The sequence below is a fragment of the Eumetopias jubatus genome, unplaced genomic scaffold (genome assembly GCF_037043125.1).
Source record: "Eumetopias jubatus isolate StellerSeaLion01/CBP00866 unplaced genomic scaffold, mEumJub1_p1.0 scaffold_12, whole genome shotgun sequence".
NCBI classification, from domain to species: Eukaryota; Metazoa; Chordata; class Mammalia; order Carnivora; family Otariidae; genus Eumetopias; species Eumetopias jubatus.
In genome coordinates, this window is record NW_028274818.1 from 69,282,959 (window position 1) to 69,310,699 (window position 27,741).

Here is a 27,741-nt window from a genome sequence, read left to right on the forward strand (position 1 = left end):
CCAGACCCGCCTCCTCCGCCGGGGCCGCCACCCCGCCAGCCGCACTGCTCAGCAACCACCTCCCGCCTCGAGGACCCCTGCCCCGACGGCGCGCTTCCGCCTCGGCTCCCGCCGGCCGGAAGTGACGCTCGGGAACGGGGCCGAGGAGCGCGGCGGCGACCGGAGAGTGGGCGCGGCCTCGTCCTCCTCGCGCGTGCTCGCGGCGGGGCTCGCGCGGGGCCCCACCTCTTCGCTCGCGATCGCTCCTCTCCGCCTGGGCGATCCGGCCGCGGGGAGACTGCCAGCCAGCGAGACCCCGCCCACGGTGTCGCCCGCCTCGCCCAGCGGCGGGTCCACGCGTGTCCGTGCAGCGGTGTGGGCGGACAGGCTGCCGCAGCGGCCGCGACCAGCCCGCTCCGCCGGCCCTCCAGCCCCAGCGGGTCGGCAGGTGCGATTCCTGGTGGCGGTCTGCGCCAGCCCCAGCTGCCCCAAAGACCGGATTTACTCCGGGGAGGAAACTTCCTGCCCCACGTCGGCGGCACAGTAGGTAAGCCAGTCTCTACTCTCGGTGCTCTTGAGGGTGCTGCACCGCTTGCCCGCCGGCGATGTAAAATGTAGGACCACGGAAGCCCATGTGCAGAGACGGCCTCCGTCCTCTCGTCTGTGGTCCGTACAGTGAACTCGCAAAGTACCCCAAAGGTCAGCTGACGTTTACTCGTGTATGGGGGACATCGCTCGTACAGACGTAGCCTGCCTTACTGAACAAGACAGGCAGACTTCGAAAGGGAAAAAGGCAAGGTCGCTCTCAGAGAGTTCCTTGCTCCCCTACAAATTGATTAGCAGTGATCTGAGAGCCTGACCTTGAGCAGCCCAAGGTATCAGAGGAGGCAACTGCAGTTACTTTCGGGTTCTCTTTGGAAACCGTGGGATTTCAGCTAAGGAACTTGTGTGATAGGCAGGACTCCAGGTACCGGCTGGGAATGTCTTTCTGGTGCCACCACCAGATTGCACCACCTCCTTGCAATTTCTCAGGGAGCAGCAAGTGTCTGCTGGGTGCCAGGCATGGTTCTAGGTGCTGAGACTGTAGCACTCAACAAAACAGGATTCCTGTCCTCAAGGAGCTCCATTTCTGTGGAAGGATACGGATAATAAGCAAAATACAGAGCATGCGGGGCTCACCTGGGTGGCTCAGTCCATTCCGCATCTGCCTTGGGCTCAGGTCATGATCTCAGGGTCCTGGGATCGAGCCCCACATCAGGCTCCCTGCTCCGCGGGGAGCCTACTTCTCCCTCTCCTGCTTCCCCTGCTTGTGTTCTCTCTCTGTCAAATAAATAAATAAAATCTTTAAATATGTGTATATATAGAGAGAGAAAGAGCATGCTAAAGACAAAGTACAGAGCAGGGAAGGATGAGATGGAAATGGTCCAAGTATCAAGTGGACATTTATTTGCACATTTTACCAGCTCTCTGGACCTTGTTGCTTCTTGGAGTGCTTTTGGTTTCAAGTGTTGAGAATCCATTAAAACTAGCTCAGCCTATGGGGGGATTCTACAGGCTTTCATATGGGAAAGTTCAGAGGACCAAGAATAGGAGGGGCCAATGGCTTAAATTAGGTCATCAGGACTTGGTAATGGTGTGTGGGGGAGGTCTTGTTGGTCCCCCATCCTCTCACATACCTCCTCTTTGCCCTGTTTCTGTGTTGGCTTCTTTCTTAGGTTCCTGCCTCCATCCTACCTACTTACTTAGTTATTTGCTGCCACATAAAAGTCAACACAAAAATTAATGGATTGGAGCCCCTGGGTGGCTCAGTCGGTTAAGCCTCTGCCTTTGGCTCAGGTCATGATCCTGGGGTCGTGGGATCGAGTCCCGCATCGGGCACCTTGCTCAGCAGGAAGCCTGCCTCTCCCTCTGCTTGCCGCTCTCCCTTGCTTATGCTCTCTTTCTTGACAAATAAATAAAATCTTAAAAAAAAAAAGTAATGGAGTAAAACATCCTACATTTATTATTTATTTGTTTGTTTTTTAGAGGTGGGAAGGGGCAAAGGGAGAGAGAGAGAGAGAGAGTCGCAAGCAGGCTCTACACCCAGCATGGAGCCCAACACAGGGCTTGATCTCACAACCCTGAGATTATGACCTGAGGTGAAATCAAGCGTCGGATGCTTAACCAACTGAGTCACCCAGGTGCCCCAAACATTTATTATCTCCATTTCTGTCCGTCAGGAATTCAGGAATAGTTTAGTGAGGTGATTGTGGTTCAGAGACTCATCCGGTTGCAACCAAATCATTGGCTGGAGCTGTGGTCATCTGAAGCCTGGACCAGGACTCTTGGGTCTGATTCTAGATGACCCACTCACATGGCCAAAGACTGGAAGCCTCAGTTCTTTGCTAACTGTTGGCAGGAGTCCTTATTTCCTTGCCTGATGGGCCTTTCCATAGGGCCTGTGTCCTCACGTGGTGGTGGTCTTCCCTCAGAGTCAGTGATCGGGGCGGGGGGGGGCGCGCGGATGGAAGCCACAGTGCTTTATGTGGCCTAGCTCAGGAATTCTGATTCTGTGACTTCTGCCATATTCTATATGTCAGCATTATTAAGTACAAAAGACTTCACCTTTGAAGGGAGGCACATCAAAGAGTTTGTGAACATATTTTAAAACCACCGTTCCACTTATCACTCCTGTGGGAAAAGAGTGCCTGTTCCCTATAATTGCAGGTGAACTCTGGGCCTGATATTCATCTGGGCTCTAATCAGTTAGCTAGACCCGGGTAGGGAGCCCTCCCCAAAGTGGGGATGAGTCAGTCCCACCAGAACTACATTGAGCATGCGGGAAAGTAGATTTCCCCGAGGGAAATTAAGGTGCTGTTACTAGAAAGAATGGATGTCAGGTAGTCAAAGTGACCCCTACAAGTGACTTATACCATTATTTAAAATCAGGTTTTAAAAGTCAACTCCTTGGGCAAGCTGTAGATTTCAAAGCAATGGTTAATAAATCCATTAATAATTACCCTTCCAAGAAAAGAACATGAGCAGAGCAGAGCAACATTTGGATATTTATTCAGACATGTGAACGTGTTTATTTTATGCCAGGCACTATGCTTTGTCCTGGGAAAACAAAGGCGATAAAAACAAGTGTAGGTCCTCAGGCCCCTCGCGGTCTGGGGGTAGGTCTCACCAGTGGCTCAGTGAGGACTCAGCAGTGCGCGTGGCGAGGTCAGGTAGAGCAGGCTTTGAAGGCACATGGGGGTTACTAGAGGAAGAAGGGTAGAGGAACGGTGTGCACAGAAGATCAGCAGTGTGACTGGAGAACAGATCCTGGACGTAGGATTTGGAGAGAGGTAACACCAGAGGTGGTGGACTGAAGAGCTGTCCTAGCTTTGTTCTAAAGTCCTGAGGAGTCATTCAGGAGTTCAAAGCAGGGGAATGGCATTTTCAGGAGATACTTTAGAAGGATGTCTCTTGCAGCATCGAGGAAAGAAAGTTGGAGAGGGCTCCAGAAACCCAGGTGAGAAGTTGTCAGAACAGCACCTAAAGCAGTGGAACTGAATTGCAGACAGACATACGTTGGCATCCATCGGGTTTGTTGGATGTTTCAAAACCTACTCTAGGGTGCCTGGGTGGCTCAGTTGGTTAAGCGACTGCCTTCGGCTCAGGTCATGGTCCTGGAGTCCCTGGATCGAGTCCCGCATCGGGCTCCCTGCTCGGCAGGGAGTCTGCTTCTCCCTCTGACCCTCCCCCCTCTCATGTGCGCTCTCTCTCTCATTCTCTCTCTCAAATAAATAAAAATCTTTAAAAAAAAAAGCTTTTAAAAAAAACCTACTCTAATCTCACTCAAAACTGGTCTTTATAAACTTAATGAATTTCGTTCACACTCTTCCTTTATAAAATTTATAATGGAGCTTAGCTTGTTTGGATGTGATGTCAAAAAAAAAGGAAGGAGAAGGAGAGTGCTGATTCCTAAGTGAACACCGGCAGAGACAAGGCAGATCCAGCCACAGGCCTCTCAAGTGTACAGTTCAGAAAGATCGGAGGTGGGCTGTAGGGGACAAGCGCTCCATCTGCCATGTGTTGGTAACCGTTGGACCTGGCTGATGGGCACATGGGGCTGTGTGGGTTCTACTCTTACAAATATGTTTTATTTTCTTATTGTTTTGGTGGGCAGCAAAGCAAGGTAAGCTCCCGAGGAGGGAGGGGATCCGAGAGGGTTGCCCTGCTCTTATGAATATTCAAACATTGACGTGACAAAAGGTTTTAAAAAAAATATAATGATAAAAAGTAAGTGAAGTTAAGACCTACTGGTCTTGCAGAGTTGGTCAGAAGTGATGGAGTAAGAGTTAGGCTTTATCTTTTTAAGGGCTTTTGCTTCCCCCCCCCCACACACACACCCTTCCCTTAGTGTAAAGACAAGAAGTGGGGCGCCTGGGTGGCCCAGTCGTGGAGCATCCGCCTTCAGATCAGGTCATGATCCCGGGGTCCTGGGATCGAGCTCCCTGCTCAGCGGGAAGCCTGCTTCTCCCTCTCCCACTCCCCCTGCTTGTGTTCCTTCTCTCGCTGTGTCTCTCTCTGTCAAATAAATAAATAAAATAAAATCTTTTAAAAAAAAAAGACAAGAAGTAACACCAGAGGTGTAGCCGTCAAAGGAGATAAAATCTGCCTTAGAATTCAGGGAAAAGGCTACTCTGCTATTTTCGGGACAAACTATGAAAGTTATTCTGTGTAATAGTTACCTGTCCGAAGAGCAGATGGATGTTGATCGTTGACACTTGGGAGGTACCGGGAACCATCTCCAGTCAGGTTGGTGAGCGCTGACCGCGCGTGCTCTGATATGCTTGTCTTTATCTAGCAACCAGGACCTTCAAATTTGTTCTCGTTTGAAAGATGGTGTAGGGCCTGTTCTTTGTCTTCAGATGATTTTCTTGGTGAAGAGAGGAAATAGTTGTTCATCTGTAAACAACAGAACACTATAGATGTCATTGTTTGGCTTCCACTTTGCTCCGCCAAAAATTCAGTGCTGCCTACTGGGATACTGTGGGTGCCTCTCAGATACCCCATGTTGAACCGCTGTCAGAATACTTGGGCCGCTCCTGGCCTCCTTCTGTAGGAGACGTTCTTAAACCGCTTGTATGCATAACAACCAGCTTAGCAATTAGCGGTCACAGACCCTGAAGTCTGCAAAGGTGGCCCTGAAGTACAGAGTGCGATGGTGCGTGGTCTGAAAATTCCCTTAAAAGAATGCTGTAAAATTCAAATTTTAAAAAGTTAGCAGAGGATTTCTTACTAAAGTACCCTGCAGTGATCTCTTCTTTAAAAAAAAAGGAAAAGAAATCAAATTTTACTTTAAAAAATTAGACCCCCTACTTCTGTAGAGTTGCCAGTTACTTGTCCTGCCAGTTTTCTTTCTGCCCTTGCCAGAATTTTTACACTTTCTTAATCCATTAACAATTAGAGTGAGACTTTTCTAATTTAAATGTTCTGTTCTCTCTGACTCAGCGAACTGTAATTAGAGAAAGAGCCTTTGGAGAAACTGGAGGTGTGGCTTCTGCGGACACGCCTGACCCCTTGAAACGTTGATGACCTGCCACCCAGGCGCCCCCCTGCCTGAACTGATTTTATCCTTCCCCCTGATTGGAGTTTCCACCTGGTCGCTGTCCCGACAGCCTGCCTTCGGGGGAGGACAGGTGTGGCGGCTGCGGTGGCCAGGAGCAGACATGCTCACGGTAGCTGGGAGCCACGAGAGTAACCTGGGGGGGAACCAGGTCCTGTCTCTCCAGGTGTCCTTAGGGTCACATCTTTTCAGGCATTTTCTTTCTCATCTGTCACATTTCTCTTCGTTTCTTTGCTTTTTATTTGACATTAAGTTGAAAAGCGGACTTTCAGTTTTACCATTGATAACTCAGAATTGATAGGAGAAAATCCCAGTTAATGACTGTCGCAGAATCCTATGACTCGGTGTCTGTTTTCTGTCCTGGCGACCACCAGCTTGTCAGAACCGACCAAAAAGGATACTGGATGCGAGTCTCTCTACCTCAAGGTCTTTTCCCTGTATTATCTTTTCTTCACCCTTTATATTCGATGGAAAGCTTTTAATTCCATTTTGGTAGCTGGAAAGTGTTCGTTCCACACACACAAATGTGGATTGTTTTCCTTTTGGGCTTATTGACTGGTGTTAACACGTGTTGCTGGTCCCCTAGGACTCCTCTCCTGCTTCTCACATTTCACGTCGCTGACACGGAGGTGAACATCGCGTCCCCAGGTGGGGCTTGCAGAAGCCTCTGTTACGTGGGTGTGCGTATTTAAAGGCCATAGGCCCGCGGCTCTGAGTCTTTCCTACGCTAGCAGATGAGGACTAATACATAAACACACTCGATGTCGGGGATGTGGTTTGTTCCAGCTTTATGGTTTGCAGACGTTTCCTTGTGCTATTAGACACAAAATACCTTTTAAGTTCTCTTATTCCCTCTTTATGGGGAATTTAACAACAGAGGTTACAATTTGAAGCAAAAGTGGGAAAAAAAACCCAGCAGTTCATAGACGTACAAATTTAGTTTGGGGAGAAATCTCGGGCACTATGTTTTTCAGCCTCTTGGCAGATGGGGTTAGCACGTGGCGCCACATCTCTCATTTGGGTTGTGAGCCGGGCGCCGCACAGTGGCCCAGGCTCTTCGCCGGGAGGGGAGAGGTTTGTCCCTAAGTGGGCAGTTCTGGTGCTGTCCCCGGCGCGCTGCAGCGTGGACATGCGAGCCCTACCCAGCACTTCGTCCCACTGCGCTGAGAGCCCTCCTCCGACCCTGCTCCTCAGGACAGGCCCTGGGGAGTCGGGAAGCTCCTCCGCCTCCAGCAGAGGATGATTTTGTTTCCTATTCCCAGACCTCCCCCAAGATCACTGTGTTTAACCTGCGGTTTCCCTGCCAGGTGGCAGGGGGCTGAAAGCACTTTGCTGTGTGAGAAGTGTTCGGGTATGTAGTAAGCCGAAGCTGAAAAAGCCGGGTGGGGAGTCCAGTCGGTGTAGACTTCATCTGGAAAGACTTGTGTTCTTTCCTTGGAAAGTTTTCTTGTTCTGCACCAGAAAGAGCCCCAAGAAACCCAAGTAAGTCATGGGAAAGTGAAAAGTACTGGCTCTGAGCTCCCACTCATGTCCTATTAGGTTAACAATAGGATTGAGGAAACTGGGTTATTGGCTTGTTTTAGGGTCTGTTTTTGTTTTAAGATTTTATTTATTTGAGAGAGAGAGAGAGAGAGAGAGCGCGGGAGCACAAGCGGGTGGGGGGAGGGCCAGGCAGAGGGAGAGGGAGAAGCAGGCTCCCCACCGATCAGGGAGCCCCACGCGGGACTCGATCCCAGGACCCAGCATCCTGAGCCGAAGGCAAACGCTTCACCGACTGAGCTACCCAGGCGCCCCTGGGTTCTGTTTTTTGAGAAAAAGCCTCGGCTGTGGTGCCGTCAGCCTTCCCGAGCTGTGGTTTCGGGTGGCTGGGCTTAGAGTTCTAGGAGAGCCTTACCTGGGGCCCCAAGAGGACATTTCCGGTCAGTTTAATCCTCCAGAGCGCCCACACCTTTTCCAAGCTCTCGGGGGCAGGGAGTAGAGGCTGTTGAGCAGGGCAAACTCCCACCCCTTTGGGCGTTTACATTGTCATGGTGTCCTTGGATTCCTGTGACCCTACGTGAACTCTGGCATTTGCTTTGTGCTCTGGGTGTTTTGCAGTATCATTATAAGCCGGTCATGCTGAAGAACTGCAAGCATCTTTCTTTTCCACAGTGGGAAGGGAGATGATTGCTAGGCGTAGTCTTCAGAAAGCTGGTCATTATTTTGAAGTAGAGAATTGTAGCCTGTCAGGGGTTTGGCTGTTCTTGCAGATGCCTTCAAGTTACCACAGAAGTCCATTGTTGATATTCTGCCAAAAACAAACAAAACGAAGCACACAGAGTTCCCTGCCTTTGGAACAAAAGAGCTTCCTACTAAGGTAGCGGGGCGGCCCAGTGGGGAAGCTGGGCCTTCCTCTTAGCTTGTGGGAAGCTCCGAGCCCAACCCTCTTGCACAGGTTTTCCTTTTTTCTTTTCTTTTCTTTTTAACTGTTTATCTTGAACTAATTATAGACTCTCGAGATGTTACAGAAATTGTGAGGAGCTGTCCTCGTGCCATTCAGATGTCTTACATAACTGTCCACGTTATCAGAAGCAGGAAATTGACCTTGGCACAAACGTCAGCCAGGCTGCTAGGCTTCAGTCTCTTCCACCTCACCAGTTACTACGCGCACTCATTTGTACGTGGGTCTCGTTGGATGAGATATCACGAGGAGGTATTTGTGCAGCCCGGATAAATCAGATACAGAACTGACCGTCAGGACAAAGGACTCCCAGGCCGCCGCTTCCTCCCTGCCCCCATCCCTTACTGCCCCCCAGTTCCCGCACCCGCCTGAGACCCAGCTCAGCTCGGGGTTCTAGAGAAAGCTGCTGGATGTAATGTGCTGTCCCTTCCCCAGGGAGTCGACGGTGGGGTTACCTCTCTCCGTATGTCCACCTCAGTTTGTTTTGAGGTAAATAAAGTTATATTTTTGGGTTTTCTCTCAAAGAATGGAAACCTCTGGAGGAGGATCACGGTGTCTTTTATCTGTTTGTTATTATAAAGTATCTTTAATTTCACTGGGACAAAGTCTTGGAACCCTGTTAATGATTAAATAAAGAAGAAGAAGAAATTGTTAAGAGTAATTGAAGTCAGCCGGTGATTCATCTGGAAACACTCAGGGATAACTTGCTCTTAAAGAGATGGGGCCGGAGCTGGACGTCAGCCTTTGGGTTCAGCCTCTAGTCCTCAAGCATCAGGGTCACAATGTCCTGGGTCCTGTCTCTGGACACGTGAACCCCCTCCCAGGGAGGCGCAGTTCTTTCTGTGGCCGCCGTAGGGGCTTGCATCTCCTCTGCGCTGGCCCTGGTCCTACGCCTCCCCTACCATACAAAGCCTTACCTTTGAATTTTCAAAGATGTTACAAGGAAGAATTGTTTATTATTGACCCCAATATAAAAATACCCCTGTGAGGTCAGACGTCACCCAAGGGGAGGACTGTGGCCTTTGGAGTTGCTCACAGTGTAACATAATGTCTCCAGGAAACTAGGTGGCTCCACCAGCCGGACTAGGAAGCCCAGATGTTAACATTTTCATGGTATTTCTCTACGTTTAAAGGAAGTTTTTCCTGGGGCGCCTGGGTGGCTCAGTTGGTTAAAGCGACTGCCTTCGGCTCAGGTCATGATCCTGGAGTCCCGGGATCGAGTCCTGCATCGGGCTCCCTGCTCGGCAGGGAGTCTGCTTCTCCCTCTGCCCCTCCTCCCTCTCATGTGCTCTCTCTCTCTCTCAAATAAAGAAAATCTTTAAAAAAAAAAGAAGTTATTCCTTCGGGATAGGATTTGCTCTCTTTTCCCGTAGGACTTTGTGCTGGGTGTCTGCTGCCTTCTCCAGACTTCTCTGGGGCACAGGGTGAAGGTATGAGGGAGCGAAGGGGTACCGGCCGTGTCTGGAAAGCCCCGCCTGAGAATACAGGGTTGTTGCAGAGCCGACAGTTTGAGGGCTGCCTGGCCTGTCTTGGGAGGAGCCCCCGGTGAGAGGCCATGGGAGGCAAGGCAGTGTCCAGGGGCCCGGGAGCCTCGTGCCAGGTGGGTTCCTCCCATGGCCATGGTCTCACTGTGGTCTTAGCCTCCTACTGTCTCTGGATGTCCACCCATGTCCTCATCCATCAATCTGGATACTGTCCAGTCTCTTTCCAACAAAATCCCTTTCTACCTAATTCTGCTAAGATCTCTTGGGCAAGCAAGAACTTGGCAGACAGACAGGCTAGGTAGGTAATATGGCCAAGGTGCCCCAGATAAGGGGGTGAACCTCCAGGCCCAGCCACTCCCCTGGACTGTGCCCTTCCTCATGACTTAGATGAGGTGGGAAATCAGTGTTCCTCAATTGTGATGTCCCCACCCCTCAGCCCCAAATAGCCAGAAATGTTGACTGGCTTTGGGTCACATTTGGTTAGAAAAATCAGAAGGTCTTCACAAATAAGATGCATTTGCTGTGGGCCTTAAGGGATGGATGGGGTTTGAAAGGGAGGGACGTTCTAGGCAGACTTAGCAACGGGGAAAGCGTTAGGGTTAGGCTTTTCAGGGCCACTGAAGGCTCTGTCCATTCACGTGAGCAGCACCATGTTGCAGGTGAAAATCACCTGGTGTGGCTTCTTCCCTGGTGCTCTTTAGACACTTGGAAGACTCCATGTTGAAAACAGGATGAGGTCTTACAGAGCACAGAATCTGGGTCAGGGGATGGTTCTGGGAGAGCAGATCTCAGTTGGGACCGGGCAACAATGGGAGGTCTTCCAGCTTCTCTGCTCCACCATCTGCGGGCTGTGGAGAGCAGTCCCTCCACACTTCACTCATATACCACTCGGGACTTCAGCCATATTTGCAGAATACCTATGAAATTTCATTGGGGCGCCTGGGTGGCTCAGTCGGTGAAGTGTCTGCCTTCGGCTCAGGTCATGATCCCGAGTCCTGGGATTCAAGTCTCATATCGGGCTCCCTGCTCGGTGGGGAGCCTGCTTCTTCCTCTGCCCCTCCCCCTGCTTGAGCTCTCTCTCATTCTCTCTCTCTCTGTCAAATAAATAAATAAAATCTTTTTTTAAAAAATCATTTCATTTAGTACTTTTCTTTAATCAACTCCTTTATTTATTTATTTATTTATTTGAGAGGGAGAGAAGAGCGCAAGCAGGGTGGGGGAGAGGGGCATAGGGAAAGGGAGAGGGAGAATCTTTTTTTTTTTTTAAGATTTACTTCTTTTTTTTGAGAGAGAGAGAGGCTGCACATGAGCAGGGAGAGGAGCAGGGGAGAGAGAGGGAGAGAGTCCCAAGCAGGCTCCATGCCCCTCATGGAGCCTGACGGGCTCGATCCCAGGACCCTGAGATCATGACCTGAGCCAAAATCAAGAGCGGATCGTTCAACCGACTGAGCCATGCAGGTGCCCCGCATTTCTTCTAGTTAAAAACACCTTAAAAGAACACCCTGGGGCTGCCGGGGACAGAAATAGAGGACATGGCACAGCTGGAGTTTGGCCCGAGCCCAGGTCTGAGCGCCCGTCCCCGTGGCCTGGGCTGGGACTCTCACAGGTGCTGCTACTCTAGGAAACTGCAGTAATGACTGAAGATATCCCTAATTTGGTAAAAGACATAAACTTACAGGTTCAAAGCTGAGCAAACCCCAGACAATTAAGCTCCTGAAAACTAAAGACAAAGAAAGAAATTTAAAAGCATCAAGAGAGAAATTGGCATCTTCACAAACAGGGAAGAACCATTCCAATGACAGCAGATTTCTCACCGGAAACGACCAGAGGAGGTGCTGAAAACCTGCTCAAACCCTGGATCCTGCACCTGGTGTTAGTATTCTGCAGGAATGATGGAGAAACCTAGACATCATCACGTGAAGGACAATTAATTTGTTGCCCGGGGGCTCCTGGGTGGCTCAGTCGTTAAGTGTCTGCCTTCAGCTCAGGTCATGGTCTCAGGGTCCTGGGATCGAGCCCCGCATCGGGCTCCCTGCTCGGTGGGAAGCCTGCTTCTCCCTGTCCCACTCCCCCTGCTTGTGCTCCCTCTCTCGCTGTGTCTCTCTCTGTCAAAAAATAAATGAAATCTTAAAAAAAAAAAATTGTTGCCCCAGACCTACTCTAAAAGAATCACTAAGTTCTTGAAACAGAAAGGAAATGGGAGAAGAAGGGGTCTTGGAATGTCAGGAAGAAAAAACAGAAAAAGCGAAACTCTGAGTAAATACTTCTCCCGAGTTTTGAGTCCTGTTCGGTGGCTGAAGCAGGACGCGTTACGTTGACATGGGTCTCAGTGTCTATAGAGGAAAGACCTGTGCAGCGGCAGGAAGACTAAGGGACCTAAGGTTTCTGCCTCCATCTGAGCCAGTAAAAGGCTGACACCCGTCACTGTGATAAGTTAGGTGTATCTAATGTGATGCCCAGAGCAGCCACCCAAAAATCTATGCAAAATGCTACAGCCAAATGAAACTGGAATTCTAAATAACGTCAGGTAACCATAGGAAGTCAGGAAAGAGAAAACCAAGACACCAAAAACAGGAACCGGCAGAACAAAAAGACAAGTTAAAGGCCTAACATCAATAATTTCCTTAAAAGTAAATGGTCTGAAGATAAAAGGCAGATTGGCAGAGTGGATTTATAGAAAAAAAAATGACCCATATGCTGTCTAAAAGAAACCTACTTCAAATATAATCACACATGGGGCGCCCTGCTGGCTCCCAAGAGCATGTGACTCTGGATCTCAGGGTCATGAGTTCAAGCCCCGTGTTGTGTGTAGAGATTACTTAGATAAATATCTATCTATCTAGATATAGATATATACATGTATATGATACTTCATATGTACTTAATGATACAGATGGATTGGAAGTAAAAGGATGGGCAAAGATAAACCATGCAAACTTTATAATCAAAAGAAGAATATATGAATATCAGATAGAGCAGACTTCAGAGCAAGAAAAGAACTAGGGACAGAGTGGAACATTGTGTGATGATAAAAGGGTCACGGCAATCCTAAATATGTGTGCAACGAACAACAGAGCTACAGTTTCTTTAAAAACTAGACAGTGATTGCCATACAATTCAGCAGCTACACTGCTGGGCATTTATCCCAGGGAAGTGAAAACCTATGTCCATACAGAAATCTGCCTGTGATTTTTCACAATGACTTTAAGACTTTTTATTTTAAGTAACCTCCACACCCAACTTTGGGCTTGAACTCATGACCCTGAGATGAAGAATCGCACACTCTACCAACTTTGCCAGCCAGGTGCCCCCACAGTGACTATTTAAAATAGCCAAAAACTGGTAACAACCGGCTATCCTTCAGTGTGTGAGTGGTTAAACAAACCATGGTCCCTCCATACCAGGAAGTACTGCTCAGTAATAAAAAGTAACAGAGTCAACGGTGGCTGGACCTCAGGGGCATTATGCCGGGTGGAAAAAAGCCAATTTCAAAGGTCCTGCGCTGTGATTCTATTTACATAACATTCTCAAAATGACAAAATGTTAGAAACGGAGATTTGTGATTGCCAGGGGTGAGGGACGCTGGGGAGGAGTTGGTGGGTGTGCTCTGGGGAGAGAGCACTGGGGAGTAGTTGTGTATGTTGGCGTGCACGAGTCCACACACGTGATAAAACACTGCACCAATGTTGCTTCTGGAGTCTGACACTGTGCCGTAGTTGTGCTGTGACCACAGGGGAAACTGGACGGAGGGCAAGACCAGACCTCTCGGTGTGATCTTTGCAACTTACTATATGTCAGTAATTTGAGAACCGACAGCAAAGGAAACTGTATCAGTGATTAGATGTCTAAGACCATAATCACTTAACCATAAATGGAAAGACGTCTGTGAAAACTATCTGTGTAACAAGGGCACCTGGGTGGCTCTGTGGATTAACCTTCTGACTCTTGGTTTCAGCTCAGGTCGTGATCTCAGGGTCGTGGGGTCACGTCGGGCTCCGTGCTCAGTCGGCTGGAGATTCTCTGTGCACACGCGCTTTCCCTCTCTCTCTCTCTCTCAAATAAATAAATACATATTTAAAATATGTATACGTAACTACCAAAATAAAAATGTTCATTTATGTACCACCTAAATTATCTTGTGAACCGTCAGTGGTATCGGGACGGCTCTGTGAAGGCCCCTTATAGAGGCTATTCCTGGGGGGGTGGGAGGTCACAAGACCTCACTGGAAGGCTGTCAAGGAATCTTCACGCCAAGACCCGAAGCTGCTTCTCAGAATGTCAAGCACAGACCCTTAGCCCCTTGGGCAGCTCTAGGCCTGAAGCAGGTCCTTTAACAGGAAAGAGGAGGTGAGTGAGATGAATCGGGTCTCCTAGGGTCTAGAAAAAGTAGAAGCGGCACGGGCTGGTGGTGACGAAGATGGAGACCCCAAGAAAGGAGTGACAGAGACAGAGGGAGGCACACAGAGCCCGGGGCTCTGCGGACATTGCCTACAACCTTCCCAACACCTGCACGAGACGCACGAAACACCCACAGCTACACAAAGGAAATCACGCTTCTATTAACAAGTCTGTGGAAAGCCACAAAACAGGTGGTAGAGCTTGCTCCCAAACCCAGCTTCAAAGTCTACTCGCGTTTTCGCTTAGACCATCTGGACGCATATTTAGGGTTCTTTTATTTTGGTGCTAATAATCTTTCTCTTTTTTTAAGCCACCAAAGTGGTTTTATTTTTGTCTTTGACAACATGCACAACACTGGAATTGTACTCCTTGACTTGACGTCCTTAAGTAGGCACTAAAAATGTTTACATTGAGGAAAAGTCACACATTTAAGAAGTCCTCTGTAAACATAACCCCTTCTCCGTATGTTTTCCTACTTTGTTTCATACATAAATAGCAGTTTGCAAAGTTACAAATAAAACTATCAGCTCTTAGGGCCCCAAAGTATATATAGGTTCTGGAGTTCGATAGAATGTTCTCCCTGTGATTTTGTAACTCACACCATGCACTTACCTCAGTCCTGATCAGTCATGACTTAGGATCGATCACAAATGGCTATCGACCTAGTTCTGCGTGTAACAGACCTTTCAATGCACTTGTTTAAAGATGCCATGTGTTCTGGGGCACTGGGCGCCCAGTCGGTGGCCGTGCAACTCTTGGTCTCGGGGTCCTGAGTTTGAGCCCCTACGTTAGGCACAGATTACTTAAAAAACAAAAAAAAGGTCAAAATGGTCAATTGGCTACATTTTTAAAACAACAGCGGAGAAGGTTGCTATTTAAATATTACTTTATGGGGGTGCCTGGGTGGCTCAGTCGGTGAAGCGTCTGCCTTCAGCTCAGGTCATGAGCCCAGGGTCCTGGGATCAAGCCCTGCATCGGGCTCCCTGCTCAGCGGGGAGTCTGCTTCTCCCTCTCCCACTCCCCCTGCTTGTGTGCTCTCTCTCTCTCAAGTAAATAGATTTACTAGGCTTAGAGAGAGAGTGAGAGGGAGAGAGAGCTTGTGTTGAGCTCGCCCCCTCATGCTCCTTCCACTAGGCGGGTCTGGGAAAACGAGGACCACAGGCTGGGTGTGAGTAGTGGTGTCACTTTGAATGGAGCCCCTTGTTCTTGCATAGACAGTCTTAGGGTGCCTTCCCACTGTCCCCTGGTGGACGCCATGCTTTTGAAAGATGAGGGCTGCTACAGCTCAGACACCTTGAGTTTCCTGCCCAGTGTTTTAAAGCTCTGAAGTAAGAGAAATTTAAAGATAGAGCTTTTCTTTAAATAAAGATTTTATTTATTTATTTTAGAGAGTGCAAGCACGTGTGCGAGGAAGGCAGAGGGAAGGGAGAGAGAATCTCATGCAGAGTCCCCGTTGAACGAGGAGCCCAATGCGGGGCTCGATCCCACAACCTGAGCTGAAACCAAGAGTTGGACCCCAGCTGAGTGAGCCACCCAGGCGCCCCTAAAGACAGAGCTTTTAAAATCAAGAATTTTGGGGCACCTGGGTGGCTCAGTCCATTGAATGTCTGCCTTCGGCTCAGGTCATGATCCCGGGGTACTGGGATTGAGCCCCACATCGGGCTCCCTGCTCGGTGGGAAGCCTGCTTCTCCCTCTTCCCACTCCCCCTGCTTGTGCTGCCTCTCTCGCTGTGTCTCTCTCTGTCAAATAAAATCTTAAAAAAAAAAAATCAAGAATTTTAGCATTCCGATTTCTCGCTCAGTTTTCTTTCCTCTGCCAAAGGGATGTACGTGTTCTAAATATGTCAGACGTCCGCTCCTTGGGGACATAGCGTCTAGACCTGCTGAATAAGCAGCTCTCCTGCTGGCCCAGCTGCGGCTCTTTCCCTACTTACTCCTCCAGACACCCTCGCCCCACCTCCCCACCCCACGTCAGGTGCTCGGGTTTAATGAGGTCCCTGCTCATGAGTCATTGCTTGATCCTCCTGTGTCCAACTCATTACCTTGGACGGGCACGCCTCTTCCGACTTCCCAGACCTCCACACTCATGTGTCAGCACGAACGGGAATGCACAAAGATGCGTTTGGGTTTCTTTTTAAATTGTGGTAAAATACACCTAACATAAAAGTTACTGTTAGTGACATTAGTCCGGCCACAGTGCCACCATTTTCATCCCCCCACACCCCGCCAGCCACCGCTGCCTATGGCTACGCATTCGCCTGTCGTGACCCTCTCACGTAGATGGCGTCTTTCTGTCCGGGTGTCTCACTGAGCACGGCTGTTCCCAAGGTTCATCCCTGCCATAGCAGGGGTCACACGTTATGCCTTTTTAGGGCCGAGTACTGTTCCATTGTGTGTATCCATGTCTTACAAATAATGAAGCCCAGAACGTTTGTTTACAGGTTTGCACGTGCGTCTGTTTGCAGTTCCCTCGGGCGTACGCCTGGAAGTGGAGTTGCTGGGACACAGGGTAACTCTGTTACCCTGACCCCAGTTATATTCCCACCAGCAGCGCACAGGGTCCCGGTTGCTCCACATTCTTACCTGCACTCGTCATCTTTCACTTTTCGATTTTAATGAAAGCTATCCTAATGGAGGTATACACACAGGTTTTGAGGGTTTGGGGGGGAGCGGCAGAGGGGGAGGCGGAGAGAGAATCCCAAGCAGGCTCCCTGTGCAGCGTGGCTCGATCTCACGACCCTGAGATTGCGACCTGAGCCAAAATCAAGAGTCGGGCACTCAAGTGACTGAGCCATCCAGGAGGCTACACACAGGTTTTTAAGTGAATTATTTTAATTAAATAATTAGAGAAAAATAGTTAAAGACAGAAACTAAAAAGTTTATAGAGGGCGCCTGGGTGGCTCAGTTGGTTGAGCGACTGCCTTCGGCTTAGGTCATGATCTGGAGTCCCGGGATTGAGTCCCGCATCGGGCTCCCTGCTGATCAGGGAGTCTGCTTCTCCCTCTGACCCTCCCCCCTCTCATGCTCTCTCTCTCTCTCATCTCATTCTCTCTCTCAAATAAATAAATAAAATATTAAAAAATAAATAAATAAAAAGTTTATAGAAAAAAATAGCAGTCTCTTGTCTCCCTCCGTCTTCCTTAACCTGTCTTTAGAGGGGCCACCCTGAGCCACCGGCCATGTCCTCTGGTTTTCGCCTCCATCTGGTCTCAGGCATGTCCCCATTTGAGCCAGGAACTGTTGACTTTCTTTTTTGGGCAGACGAGGATTATAACTCACTCAGACGCACGTAGTCCCTTCCATTCTCTTGATAGAATTTGTGTTCATTAGGACACGGCTTGGGTGTTTCAAAAGGACCTGGATGACATATCTTGCCTTACACCGGGTAGACAGTCCTGTCTTTCTCATATGATAAAGAACCCAAGGATGAATGGTGGTTTCCAGCTGCCAGGGAGGGACCTAGGTGCTTTCTGTCCTGTGGCTTGGCCATCTTCAGAAGCGTTCCCTGCCTCATTTTCCAAGCTGGTCCCTCCAGGTTGGCTCAGCACGTCACCCACGTCCAGCCAGCAGGAGGCAGGGCTCCCGGCGGCACTCACACTGGGACCCGTCCTCCTGCTGTCCGCTTCCTCCTCCACGGACGTCCAGCGCATCTTAGTTCATCATTAGTAACAATCCGCTAGCATTCGAGTGCTTAATGTATGTCAGGTGCTGTTATAAGTGCTTTATATGAATTTACAAATTTAATCCTTTAAGCAGCCTTCTAAAATAGATTCTGATTTCCTTTTACAAGTCAGGAAATGGGTCACGGTCACGTGCAGTGGTTTGCCTCATTTCACACAGTGAACGTGGGGCAAGGCTGGGACACCAGAACCCGCCTTCACTTTTGACACTTTTCCCCAGGGGCCCGTGATCCTCCGGGGGGGGGGTCCCCCTGTGAGGGTGTTGGTTTCACCACATTCGCGCCTGGGCCCCCTGCCTATCTGTGCTTCAGGCTGGCGGACGGTGGATCAGTCGTGCCCAGACTGTGCCCGGGCAGCTTAGTTAATGTTTAATGCATGGCTTGATGACCTGCCACGGCCCTAGCGCTGCCCAGCGCTCCCTCAGCTTGCCCCCGCCTCAGCAGGCAAGAGACACCGGGCTGTTAAGGGTGGAAATATCCCCTGCCTGCCGGCTCCACACGAGCTGTTTGCCATCAAAAGGACCTTCTTGGGTGGCATCCAAGACACCGTAAACATTCATTTAGCTTTTCTTTCTTGGGCTGATGGGCGCAGTCATGGCTGCACCCAGGCTGGGAGACTGAGCACGGCTGGAAGGCGGCCGGGGACGGCAGCTGTGTGACTGTCCCTGTTTTACTGACGCAGTGACCAGCTCTGGCATGTGCACCTGATGATGGACAGCAAGGACCTAGAAGCCGAAATCCACCCCTTGAAGAATGAAGACAAGAAACTGCAGGAGAATCTGGGAAACCAAGCGAAAACGGAGGACAGCTTGAAAGGCTCACCTTGGCAGCCCCACCTCTCCCGATGCCGCACAGTGGCGTTTTTTCTTTCACTGTTTGTCTGCCTTTTTGTAGTGTTCGTGGTTTCCTTCATCATCCCATGTCCGGACCGGCCTGCATCCCAGGGGGTGTGGAGGATCGACTACAATGCAGCAGGTGTGCCCCAAACCCCTGTCCCTGAGGTGGGGGTGGCATCGTGTCCCCGAGTCTAGGGTGGTGGGTGACTGAGAATCAGCCCTGAGTGGCTGCCAATGGCGCATCCACGGTCTTGGGACTTCGGCAAGCTGCTAAGCAGCCTCAGGAAAAACGGGACCACAGTGGCCTGCTCTCCATATTAGGAAGGATGGGTTGTGCCAATAAAGGAAAGGGGCCCCTTGGGTTAGGTTTTGGAATTAAAAAAAAAATAAATAAAACAGAGCAGCTGGAAGAAGAGATAGAGGGAAGGCTGTGGGGAGCTATGAAAACTGCAGGTTTTGTAGTCTGGTTTCCTCAAGTGCTCTGCGACTGTTGCGGTCGGCTGAGTGGGACTTGAGCAAATCCGTTTCCCCCCATGAAGGCGGCGGTCTGGATTCTTGGCCTCTATGCAAAGCCACCGAGTCAGCCTTTCTCTGGACACTTCACCTCCTTGTTAGGGCGGGAGTGCCCACAGCGAGCACGAGCGGCTGTGAACACCGGCAGGCATCTCTCGTGCAGTGAAGGGAATTTCTCATTTAAGCCTCGCTGTCAGTTTTATTCAGAATTTGAAGCTTAATTTGGAGAGACAGAAATAACGTATGTTTCTGTATTTATTTTTTGCAGCTTTCACTGAAGTGTAATCTATATGTCAAAGTGTTCGCTTGTTTTAAATGTACGATTCGATGATTTTTCGTCCATTTATGGAGCGGCTGTGCACCTGTCAGCCCGGTCCAGTTTCAGATTTCCATCGTCCCTGACCCCCAGCCCAGACAGCCACCAGCTGCCTTCTGCCTACAGTCTCGCCTTTTGTGGACACATCACGTAAAGAAAGTCGTGTGGCGTGGATCTTTGAGTCCGGCCACTTGCTTGGGAGACAAGGCTCTGTCGGTTACAGCGTGTCCCTGCTTCTTTCTGGGGCTGAACAGGCTTCCTCCCTGTGGTTCCTGCAGCCTCGGGCTGCCAGGGATATGTGGGGACCTAGAGTCTCATTTCCGGATCTCATTTTCTGGATCTCTCCGTTCACTTTTTGTTTCTTATCCAATCTGATACCCCGTGTCTTTTGTTTGGGGCATTTAGCCCATTTGCATGCAGGGTAACTATTCAAAGATATGAATTTAGTGCCATTGAATTGCCTGTGAGATGACTGTTACTGTAGACTGTCTCTGTTCCTTTCTGGTCTATGTTACTTTTGGGCTCTCTCTTTGCTTAGAGGACCCCTTTCAATACTTCTTGTAGGGTTGGTTTGGTGATCGCAAATTCTTTTAATTTCTGTTTGTCCTGGATCCGTTCACTTTTTGGCTGGTCCTCCTGACTGTTGTCAGCTCCGCCCCGTATCCCAGCCTGTGTCTGGCTTCAGAGCTGGCCTTCGTTGTTTGCCGGGGAGAGCACCGTAGCCCTGGACATCTGGCTGCAAATCAGGTCGTCCCCCTCTGGCAGGGAAGCTGACCCGTCTAGTGCCCAGCCGTGGAGGGCGAGGCCGGCAGGAGTCGTAAGTAGGATGGTGGATGCCGACCGTCCTGACCGATGGCTTGTTTTTTCTCAGGAGGCACCTCTCGATTTGCGGCATGCCTTGTGTCTGTTTCCAGAGTCCTGATACAGTTGCTTTTGGCAATTTGTCTCATTATATTGTTGTTTCAAGGGAGAGGATTTGCCAAGCTCTTCCCTCCATGATTCTGGAAGTCCTGAGGCTGGCGTTTGATTTATTTTTTAAATCGTAGTGAAATAGACATGTACGTTTAAAGAGCGTAACTCACTGGCGTCGGGACATCGATAACACCGTGTAACCGTCACCTCTGCCCCTTTCCATCATCTCAACAGAAAGGGCACCCAGCAAACACCGACTCCTCTCTCCCTCCTCCTGAGCCTCTTGGCCTCTGAGTCTGCCTATGCCTGGGGCCTCCGCAGAAGCAGTCATTTAAGACTTGCCCTTCTGTGTCCGGCCGATTTCACTGAGTGCAACGCCCTCCGGGTTCATCTGTGCTGTCGCGGGCGTCCAAATCTCCTTCCTTTTTACGGGTGAATAATTATTGTACGTGGACTGCACTCTGGTTATCCATTCTTCTGTCAATGGACACTTGGCTTGTTTCCACGTCTTGGCAGCTGGGAATGATGCAGTGAACCGGCTGTACGGGGACCAAGTCCCTTCTTCCAGTTATTTTGGGTGAAAGAGCATGAGGTCATGTCTCATTACTGTTTTGACTGGCATTTCCCTAATTGCTGGTGATGTTGATCATCTCTGAGTCCTTTGCCCGTTTTTGCCTTGGGTTGTCTTTGTGCTGGAGGGGTAGGCTGATACTGGGTATCAGTCCCTTGTCAGATACCTGATCTGCAGACATTCTCTCCCACTCTGTGGGGTGTCTCTTCACTCTCTTGGCAGTGTCCTTTGATGCACAAAGGCTTTAAATTTTGACGGACTCCAGTGTGTCAGTTTTTTTCTTTTGTTGCCTTGCCTTGGTGTCACATCCAAGAAATCATTACCAAATCCAACGTCATGAAGATTTTTCTCTATATTTTCTTCTAGGAAGCTCTTAAGTTTAGGTCTTTGATCCATTTTGAGTTCTTTTTGTTTTTTAAAGATTTTATTTATTTATTTTAGAGATAGAGGAGGAGCAGAGGGAGAGGGACAAGCAGACTCTATGCTGAGCCCAGAGCCCCACGCGGGGCTCAATCTCACGACCCTGAGATCGTGACCTGAGCAGAAATCAAGGGTCGGATGCTTAACCGACTGAGCCACCCAGGCGCCCCTTAGTTCGTTTTTGTGTTAACACTTGTAGTGTATCGTTTGAGTCCTTGAATGAAAGGGAGACGTCGACCCTTACGAGTTTGGGAGTGTAGACTCCTGGACCCAGACAGGCAGGAAGGGACTCCTTCCCGAAGAGAAGCTGTGCGAGCATGTGTTTGTACGCCACTGCTCTGGGTGCGGCCTCGCGCTGGCGGGTGCTAACTGGTGCTGACCCCCAGGGAGCACGGAAGTAGATGGTGTCGGGCTTGGCCAGGCCTTTAAGCCTGGCGGGGCCCCGGGAGTATAGTCTGCAATTTTCTTTTTCAGTCACCTATGACTTTCTGGCTACAGAAGACATAAACAGGGACAGGATCCAAGATGTTCTCTTTCTTTATAAAAATACCAATGGCAGCAACAATTTCAACCTATCCTGCACCGATGAAGGTAATTTTGCTTTTACCTGGAAAAGGAGGAACTTCCTGTGGGTGGAGGGATCCTCTCCTTCTGTTGTCTTTGGGGGAAGCGGTTGGTGGAATTTCAGGAAACTGGAACGTTGCCCTTCCTTCCCAGGAGGCCTAGAAACAGCAGGGTGTGGACCGTGGTCCCAGCACCCTGGCCCCTGCGCAGCTCCTGACCCCGTGGGGCCAGCAGTAGGGTCTCTGCGGGGCCAGTGGTCAGGGCTGGGCCCGGGAGCAGGGTGTGGGGAAGACGGGCTGACCTGCCCCCACAGAGTTGGGTCTCTCCCCGCCAGGCTTTTCCTCCCCCTGTACCTTTGTGGCCGCCGTGTCCGGGGCCAACGGCAGCGTGCTCTGGGAGAGGCCTGCAGCCCAGGACGGGGCCCTCGTGCAGTGCCCCGTCCCACAGCTGCAGGGCGGCCGGTCGACCTCTGCCTGCATCCTCGTGGGCAGACCTGGTTCCTTCGTCGCTGTGGACTTGTTCACAGGTAGGTGGCTCCGCACGGGAGGTTCCACACCAGGGAGCTCTGAGGAGGTTCAGCCTGGGTTCTCGGGGCCAGCACACAAGATGGGGAAGAAGGTTCCGGGGATAGGAGGGAGGGGTGCCGCCTCCTCGCAGTCTCACTCCACCGTGTCTTGTCACCTCCCGGCTCCATTGTGCTTGTGGGGCCAGCAGGGACGGGGCTCGGTGGCGGCTGCAGTACCCGGGCCAGCGTCTGGTTGAGCCCCCGGGGGAGGGCCTGTCAGGGCTCTGGATGCACGGGTGCTCGTGTCTGGGCCTCCATGTAACAGGCCGTGGTTAGCCCCCAGACCTCACCGGCGGCTTAAGGAATTCTGTGCCTTGACGCTAGGTGTGCTGAGGAGTAGCATTTCCCTTACCAGTCATGGGTTTAGGGCTATAGAGGAAAACAAAGCAGGCTGGAAATATCTCAAGAGAGGAAATAGTCTTAAAAAGGGTATGGATGAGATTGTACCTGGGGACAAAAGAAGCTGTTCTGTCAGGGCCTCTGGTCCGTGGGTCCAGCCATAAGCACGTCCCTTCCTTCTCCACCTTCTGTGTGCAGGACTCAGCTGGGGCCTCCCTGGAGGCCGAGGGTCCACCTGTGACTTCAGCAATAGTCAGGGGTCCCGAGGGGCTTGGGAAGCGTCAGGCCCTGTCCATCTGGGCGGGAGGATCAGTGTTGGCCCTAGAGCCAAACATGAGAAGACACAGGAGAAGCAAAACAGGAAGGTGGAGCTTTGTGGTTCCAGAAGCGACACATCTGACGCTCTGGCGTGTGATGACTTGGACGCCCAGTGGTGTGCACTCGGCGCTGGCCTCTGGCCTCCTGCTGGCGGACACTTCTATTTCTCGGTGTGGGCACTGTGCCGTTGCCAGCCCGCAGCAGAAGGGGATTTGGAGCCAGCACTTGGTGACGTTGTGCTTCGTTTTAGGCGAAACCCTGTGGAGCCACCCCAGCAGCTTTGGAAGGAATGCTTCCATCCTGAGCTCTTTACTCCAGCTGCCTGACGTCGATGCTGACGGGGCCCCAGACCTGCTGGTTCTCACCCAGGAGGAGAAGGAGGTGCTGCTCCCCTCCCGGGTCGCTGTGGCCCACTCACTGTGAGGCCTCTTCTCTGCCCTTCATCCACTCTCACTTCCTGGGCACAACGTGGGTCTGACCATTTGTCGGGGGGCGTGCGCAGGGCCCCGTGCTCCTGGCATCTGCTGACCGGCACGCTAGGGCGGCTCTCTTCCTCCTGGGCAGCTTCTGGGCAGAGCGTGCGCTTGGCCGTAGGTGCCGCTGCAGCACGGAGGGTGGGGCCCTGTGGCTGGCGTGGGGCTGCCCACGTCCCCAGGAGGGTGTGCAGATGCCTGATTCCAGAAACTCAACGCATTCTTTCCTCGAACCAGGAGGGTCTTGACCCCCTTCTCTGTGTTACAGGTTGGCGGCTACCTCTACTCCGGCAGCACTGGACAGCAGATTGGCCGCCGCGGCAGCCTTGGTGTGGGCGGGACCACGGGCTCCCTCCTGCATGTCTCCCCGGCGGGTGCCCACTACATCCTTTTCCCTTGTGGTATGTGGCGCCTGCCGTTCCCGGGACTGTCCCTCTCAGGGAAGCCGGGGACTGCAGGGCGGACACGAGTTCGTCACTGACAGGCTCAGAAAGCCAGAGTGTGTCGCGCCCGAGCCTCAGGGAGGGCACCGTGTGTCCCGGAAGCAGGGCTAGCGGGTGGCCTCCTCCCGGCCAGCAGCGTCTTGAGGCTCTTCTGGGTTTCCAGCAGCGAGCTCCCTCTGTGGTTGCTCTGTGAAGGGTCTCCACGAGAAGGTGACTGGGAACGGGAGTCCACTGAGGAGCGACCCGCACTGGGAGGGCGTGCTGAACGCCACCACCCCCAGGCTGCTGTGGCACAGGTTGGTCGGGGCGGGGGACTATAGGGGTGGCCGCGGGGCGAGGGCCCCAGCCCTGCCTGCCGTTGGGCTCAGACACGGGAAGCGAGCCTGCAGCAGCTAAGATGAAGCCGGGGGTGCTCTCTGCACACAGCCAGCGTCTGGTCTTACCCTAAACTGGAGAAGCAGGGACCATGGGGCGAACTGCTAACCCTGCAGGCAGCCCGCGTCCCTGCCACATCCCTCTCGCTCTCTCCCCTTAGCCCGGGAGCCATCCGCTACCTGATGAATGTTCCAGGGAAGGCTGGTGAGGACCTCCTCCTCGTGAGTTCAGAGGCCTGTGTGCTGGTTGATGGGCAGGACCTGGCACCCAGGTGGACCTTCAGCGCAGCCCAGGTCTTGAGGTACTGAGTCTTTCTCCAGGAACCGGGCAGTGCTTGCCAGCCGGGCACCACAACCTGTCCCTTGGCAGCCCTGGGATGAGGCCTCGGGTGGCTGGGGGACGTCTGTGTGCTTCAGCCAGAGGCCTCTTGCCTGTCCCCTGGTGCTGCCCTGCACCGGAGGGGCCGGTGAGACGCCGTCCACCCTGGCCTCAGCTGCCCGTCCAGGCCCCATCCAGGTGCAGCCAAGGAGCAGAGGGCTGGTGTACCTGTTCCCAGGGACCCCCCCCCCCAGAGAGGCCCGGTGTGAACGCTCCTGCCCTGTCCTTGCAGAAAACCCATCCTCGGCCACTACAGACCTGACACCTTGGCTGTAGTCATTGAAAATGGAACCGGCATTGACAGACAGGTTGGCTGCACCCCCTCTGAGGCCCCACCGTTGTTCATAGCTGAGGGACGTTAGTTGGGACAGCAGACGGGGCCGTGCTGGAAGGCTGAGCTAGCAAAAGAGGAGCCTTGGCGAGACATCCTGGGTGCCCTTGGGGTGCAGCTCCTTCAGGGCTGGCCTGGCTGGGGCCCATGGGCCTGTGCAAGCCCCACCTGTGACCCCCCACCCCCTGCTGTCCCCCTCCCTCCCAGATCCTGTTCCTGGACCTTAGCACCGGGGCTGTCCTGTGGAAACAGGCTCTCCCAGGCCTCTCCGGGGATCCGCAGTCTGCCAGCCTGCCAACCGCTGACCACCGCTCAGCCTTCTTTTTCTGGGGCCTCCACGAGCTGATGGGCACCAACCAGACAGTATGGGCAGGGCATGGACTAAGGGGACACACCCGGGCCAGGGCCAGAGACCAGAGGCCAGCCTTGGGTCCTGCCTCGAGGCAGCTGGGAGCTAACTGGGTGACTGGGTGTGCACACATAAACGGAAGCCGTGAGACTGTGGGTGGGATGAGGTACCCTGGACCACACTGGAGGCTGGGGCTGAGGTCTGCCTCGGGGCAGAGGATCGGGATCTGGGGGAAGGTAGGTGCAGAGTTCCATTGCGAGCATGCCTCAGAAGGGTCAGGGTCAGGCTAAGGGAGGGGAGTAGAAGGTGGTTGCACCGTTGAGGACCCTGTGGACACAGCTGTGGGCAGGGCCACTCTATCCGAGTGTCCGGAGAGGGCAAGCACAGCATGGCCCCGCCCCTGGGCCCAGGACACTGGTGTCTCTGATGCACACGTGGGGTCAGCCTCACGCTGCACTGTGGTTCTTGCTCCAGGAGCCCAGAGACGCCCAGCACACCCTGTACGTATTCCATCCCAGCCTGCCTGGCGTCCTGCTGGAGCTGGCCAACTTCTCTGCCAACATCGTTGCCTTCCAAGGTGAGTGCGGCCTCCCGGGGCCCGGGGCTCCGCCTGCTGTTGGCTCGTCTCTGGCTGGTCCCGAGCGCCCTGACGGCCCGTGTCTCCCATAGCGGTCCTGTTCGAGCCAAGCCGCCATGCTGCCTGCGTCCTCCTGATGGGCCCGGCTAGCCCAGACGCGCCTGGCATGGTCTCCGTGGCCAAGCACAAGGTGCGGGACCTTGTCCCGAGCAGTAGGGTGGTTCGCCTGGCCGAGGGCGGGCCCGACAGCGACCAGGCTGTCCGGGACCGCTTCTCCCGCCTGCGGTACCGGAGTGAGGCCTAAGAGGCCTGGCGGGCAGCGCATGTGGGAGAGGATCCAGCTGCTGGGGTTGAATGCCGTGGGAAGTCAGTCTTTCACTCGGTTTGCACTGACTCCCCTACTCCCGATCCTGGGGTTCCTGTCCTATGCAGGGACGCGTGGGGGTGAGGGCATGCCCAGGCCTCTCCCCTCCTGCGCAGCACGTCCCCACAGGTCCTCAGTCTGCCCCACTGGGGTCACACTCCAGGCCACCTGCCTTCGTCGTAGTCTTGCTGGGCCCTACAGCACCACCCTCACTCGTCCGCACCGGCGGGAGGGACCGTGGCTCTGGGAAGAGAGCCCCATCCTGAGAAGTCCCCTCCCTCGTTCCTGTCTGCACACCCCCCTGGGGCCTGGGAGCGCGGTTGGCCTGGTGGGGGGTGCTCAGGGCAGCAGCTGGGCGCTTGAGGCAGTTCCAGCCTCTGGCCTGGTTAGTGGAAACTTGCCCAGGGGTTCCCCTCTGACAGGCGCATGAGGAGTAGGGCTGCCATGCGCTGTGAGGCCGTCCTGCTGCTCATGGATGCCCCAGGGGCGTTTCCGTCCCTGTGCTGGCCACGTGTGCTGTGAACGTCCTGAGGACCTGGCCAGAGGGCACACGTCGCGGTCAGTTTGCACCCCCTCAGTACACACTGGAGCTGCTTATCCCTCGGGGGTCCCCACACCCCTGGCCGGTGCCTGGCCCCCTCCTGGTGCTCGGACGCCCCCAGCAGTTGGTGTCACCTAATGCGGGACTCACCTTTGTGCCTTGCTGTGGTGCTCCTTGTGGTTCACTGTGCCCTGACGACCCCGGGTCCCGCAGGAAGAAACCGGAATAAATGGTTTGCACTGTCTGAAAGGGCACGTGTGTGCCTCGTGTGTCTGCTCCGAAGGGGTAAAGTGGATTTGGTGCTGGCCAGGCTGCTGGCAGAGGTGGAGGACCCTCTATGAGGGTCTCGGGGTGCCCCCCACCTGCCCAGTCAGAAATGGGGCCCCGAGGACCTTTTCTGCATGGCCTGTAAGTGCAGCTCAGGTCCGAAGATCCCCCCCACCCCCCGGTCACCCTGGTTCGAGTCAGGAACCCAGCCTGTGGACATGGGTGTGCGCCCATCAGGACAGGCAGGGGGTCCCTGAGGGGTGCAGCGGCCCAGGCGGCAGGAGCCTGGGGGGGGAGCGCTCTGCCAAGGAGCAGGACCCTCGTCACTGTGAGAAGCTGCTGCCCAGCCCATACGGCCTCAGGAACAGGGCTGCAGTGACAAGTCCACAGATAAAAATCCCCGGGGGTAGGGCCAGGCTAGGGGCTGTAGCAGTGCCCCTCAGCCTCCCGGGACCCGCCGCAGTGCATGGAGGGACCACCCTGCAGGTCCTGAGACTGTGGGCAGGAGCTAGAGGCAGGCCCAGGAGATGCCCGCACTGGTGGGCATCGTGCAGCCTGGACTTGCAAACAAAGCAGCTGGGCTCACGGTTCCTCTGGGGCTCTGATCCATGCCAGCCTTCCTCTGACTCAGGCCTTAGGGCCCAACTGGCCAGAAGATGCTGGCCTGAACACCCAGAGCCTCCTCTCTCCCCATGGCCTCCCGGGACTCAGTT

The 27,741-nt window shown here is 52.8% G+C and overlaps 1 protein-coding gene across 4 annotated transcripts; it reads left to right on the top strand.

Annotated features, from left to right (window-relative positions):
* The first annotated feature begins 442 nt into the window (after nucleotides 1-442).
* FAM234A (family with sequence similarity 234 member A) lies at nucleotides 443-27,010 on the top strand. 4 transcript variants are annotated; one of them, XM_028111587.2, is made up of 12 exons: nucleotides 443-526; nucleotides 18,259-18,551; nucleotides 21,619-21,735; nucleotides 22,043-22,234; nucleotides 23,181-23,311; nucleotides 23,672-23,804; nucleotides 24,010-24,142; nucleotides 24,382-24,522; nucleotides 24,832-24,907; nucleotides 25,138-25,515; nucleotides 25,754-25,856; nucleotides 25,949-27,010. In XM_028111587.2, the coding sequence occupies exons 2-12, from the start codon at nucleotides 18,284-18,286 to the stop codon at nucleotides 26,158-26,160; spliced, it is 1,884 nt and encodes a 627-aa protein (XP_027967388.1). In that variant the 5' UTR covers nucleotides 443-526; nucleotides 18,259-18,283; the 3' UTR covers nucleotides 26,161-27,010. The 4 variants fall into 4 exon arrangements, with proteins under 4 accessions (XP_027967388.1, XP_027967389.1, XP_027967387.1 ...); XM_028111588.2 differs by having other exon boundaries at nucleotides 25,138-25,293; XM_028111586.2 differs by having other exon boundaries at nucleotides 24,013-24,142.
* The last annotated feature ends 731 nt before the right edge of the window (nucleotides 27,011-27,741 follow it).

Bases quoted from the DNA above. Each gene is read 5' to 3' on its own strand.
- FAM234A (XM_028111587.2), top strand. From the start codon at position 18,284: ATGATGGACAGCAAGGACCTAGAAGCCGAAATCCACCCCTTGAAGAAT. The intron at 24,908-25,137 runs GTTGGCTGCACC...CCTCCCTCCCAG, and splicing joins GAACCGGCATTGACAGACAG to ATCCTGTTCCTGGACCTTAG. The intron at 25,857-25,948 runs GTGAGTGCGGCC...TGTCTCCCATAG, and splicing joins CAACATCGTTGCCTTCCAAG to CGGTCCTGTTCGAGCCAAGC.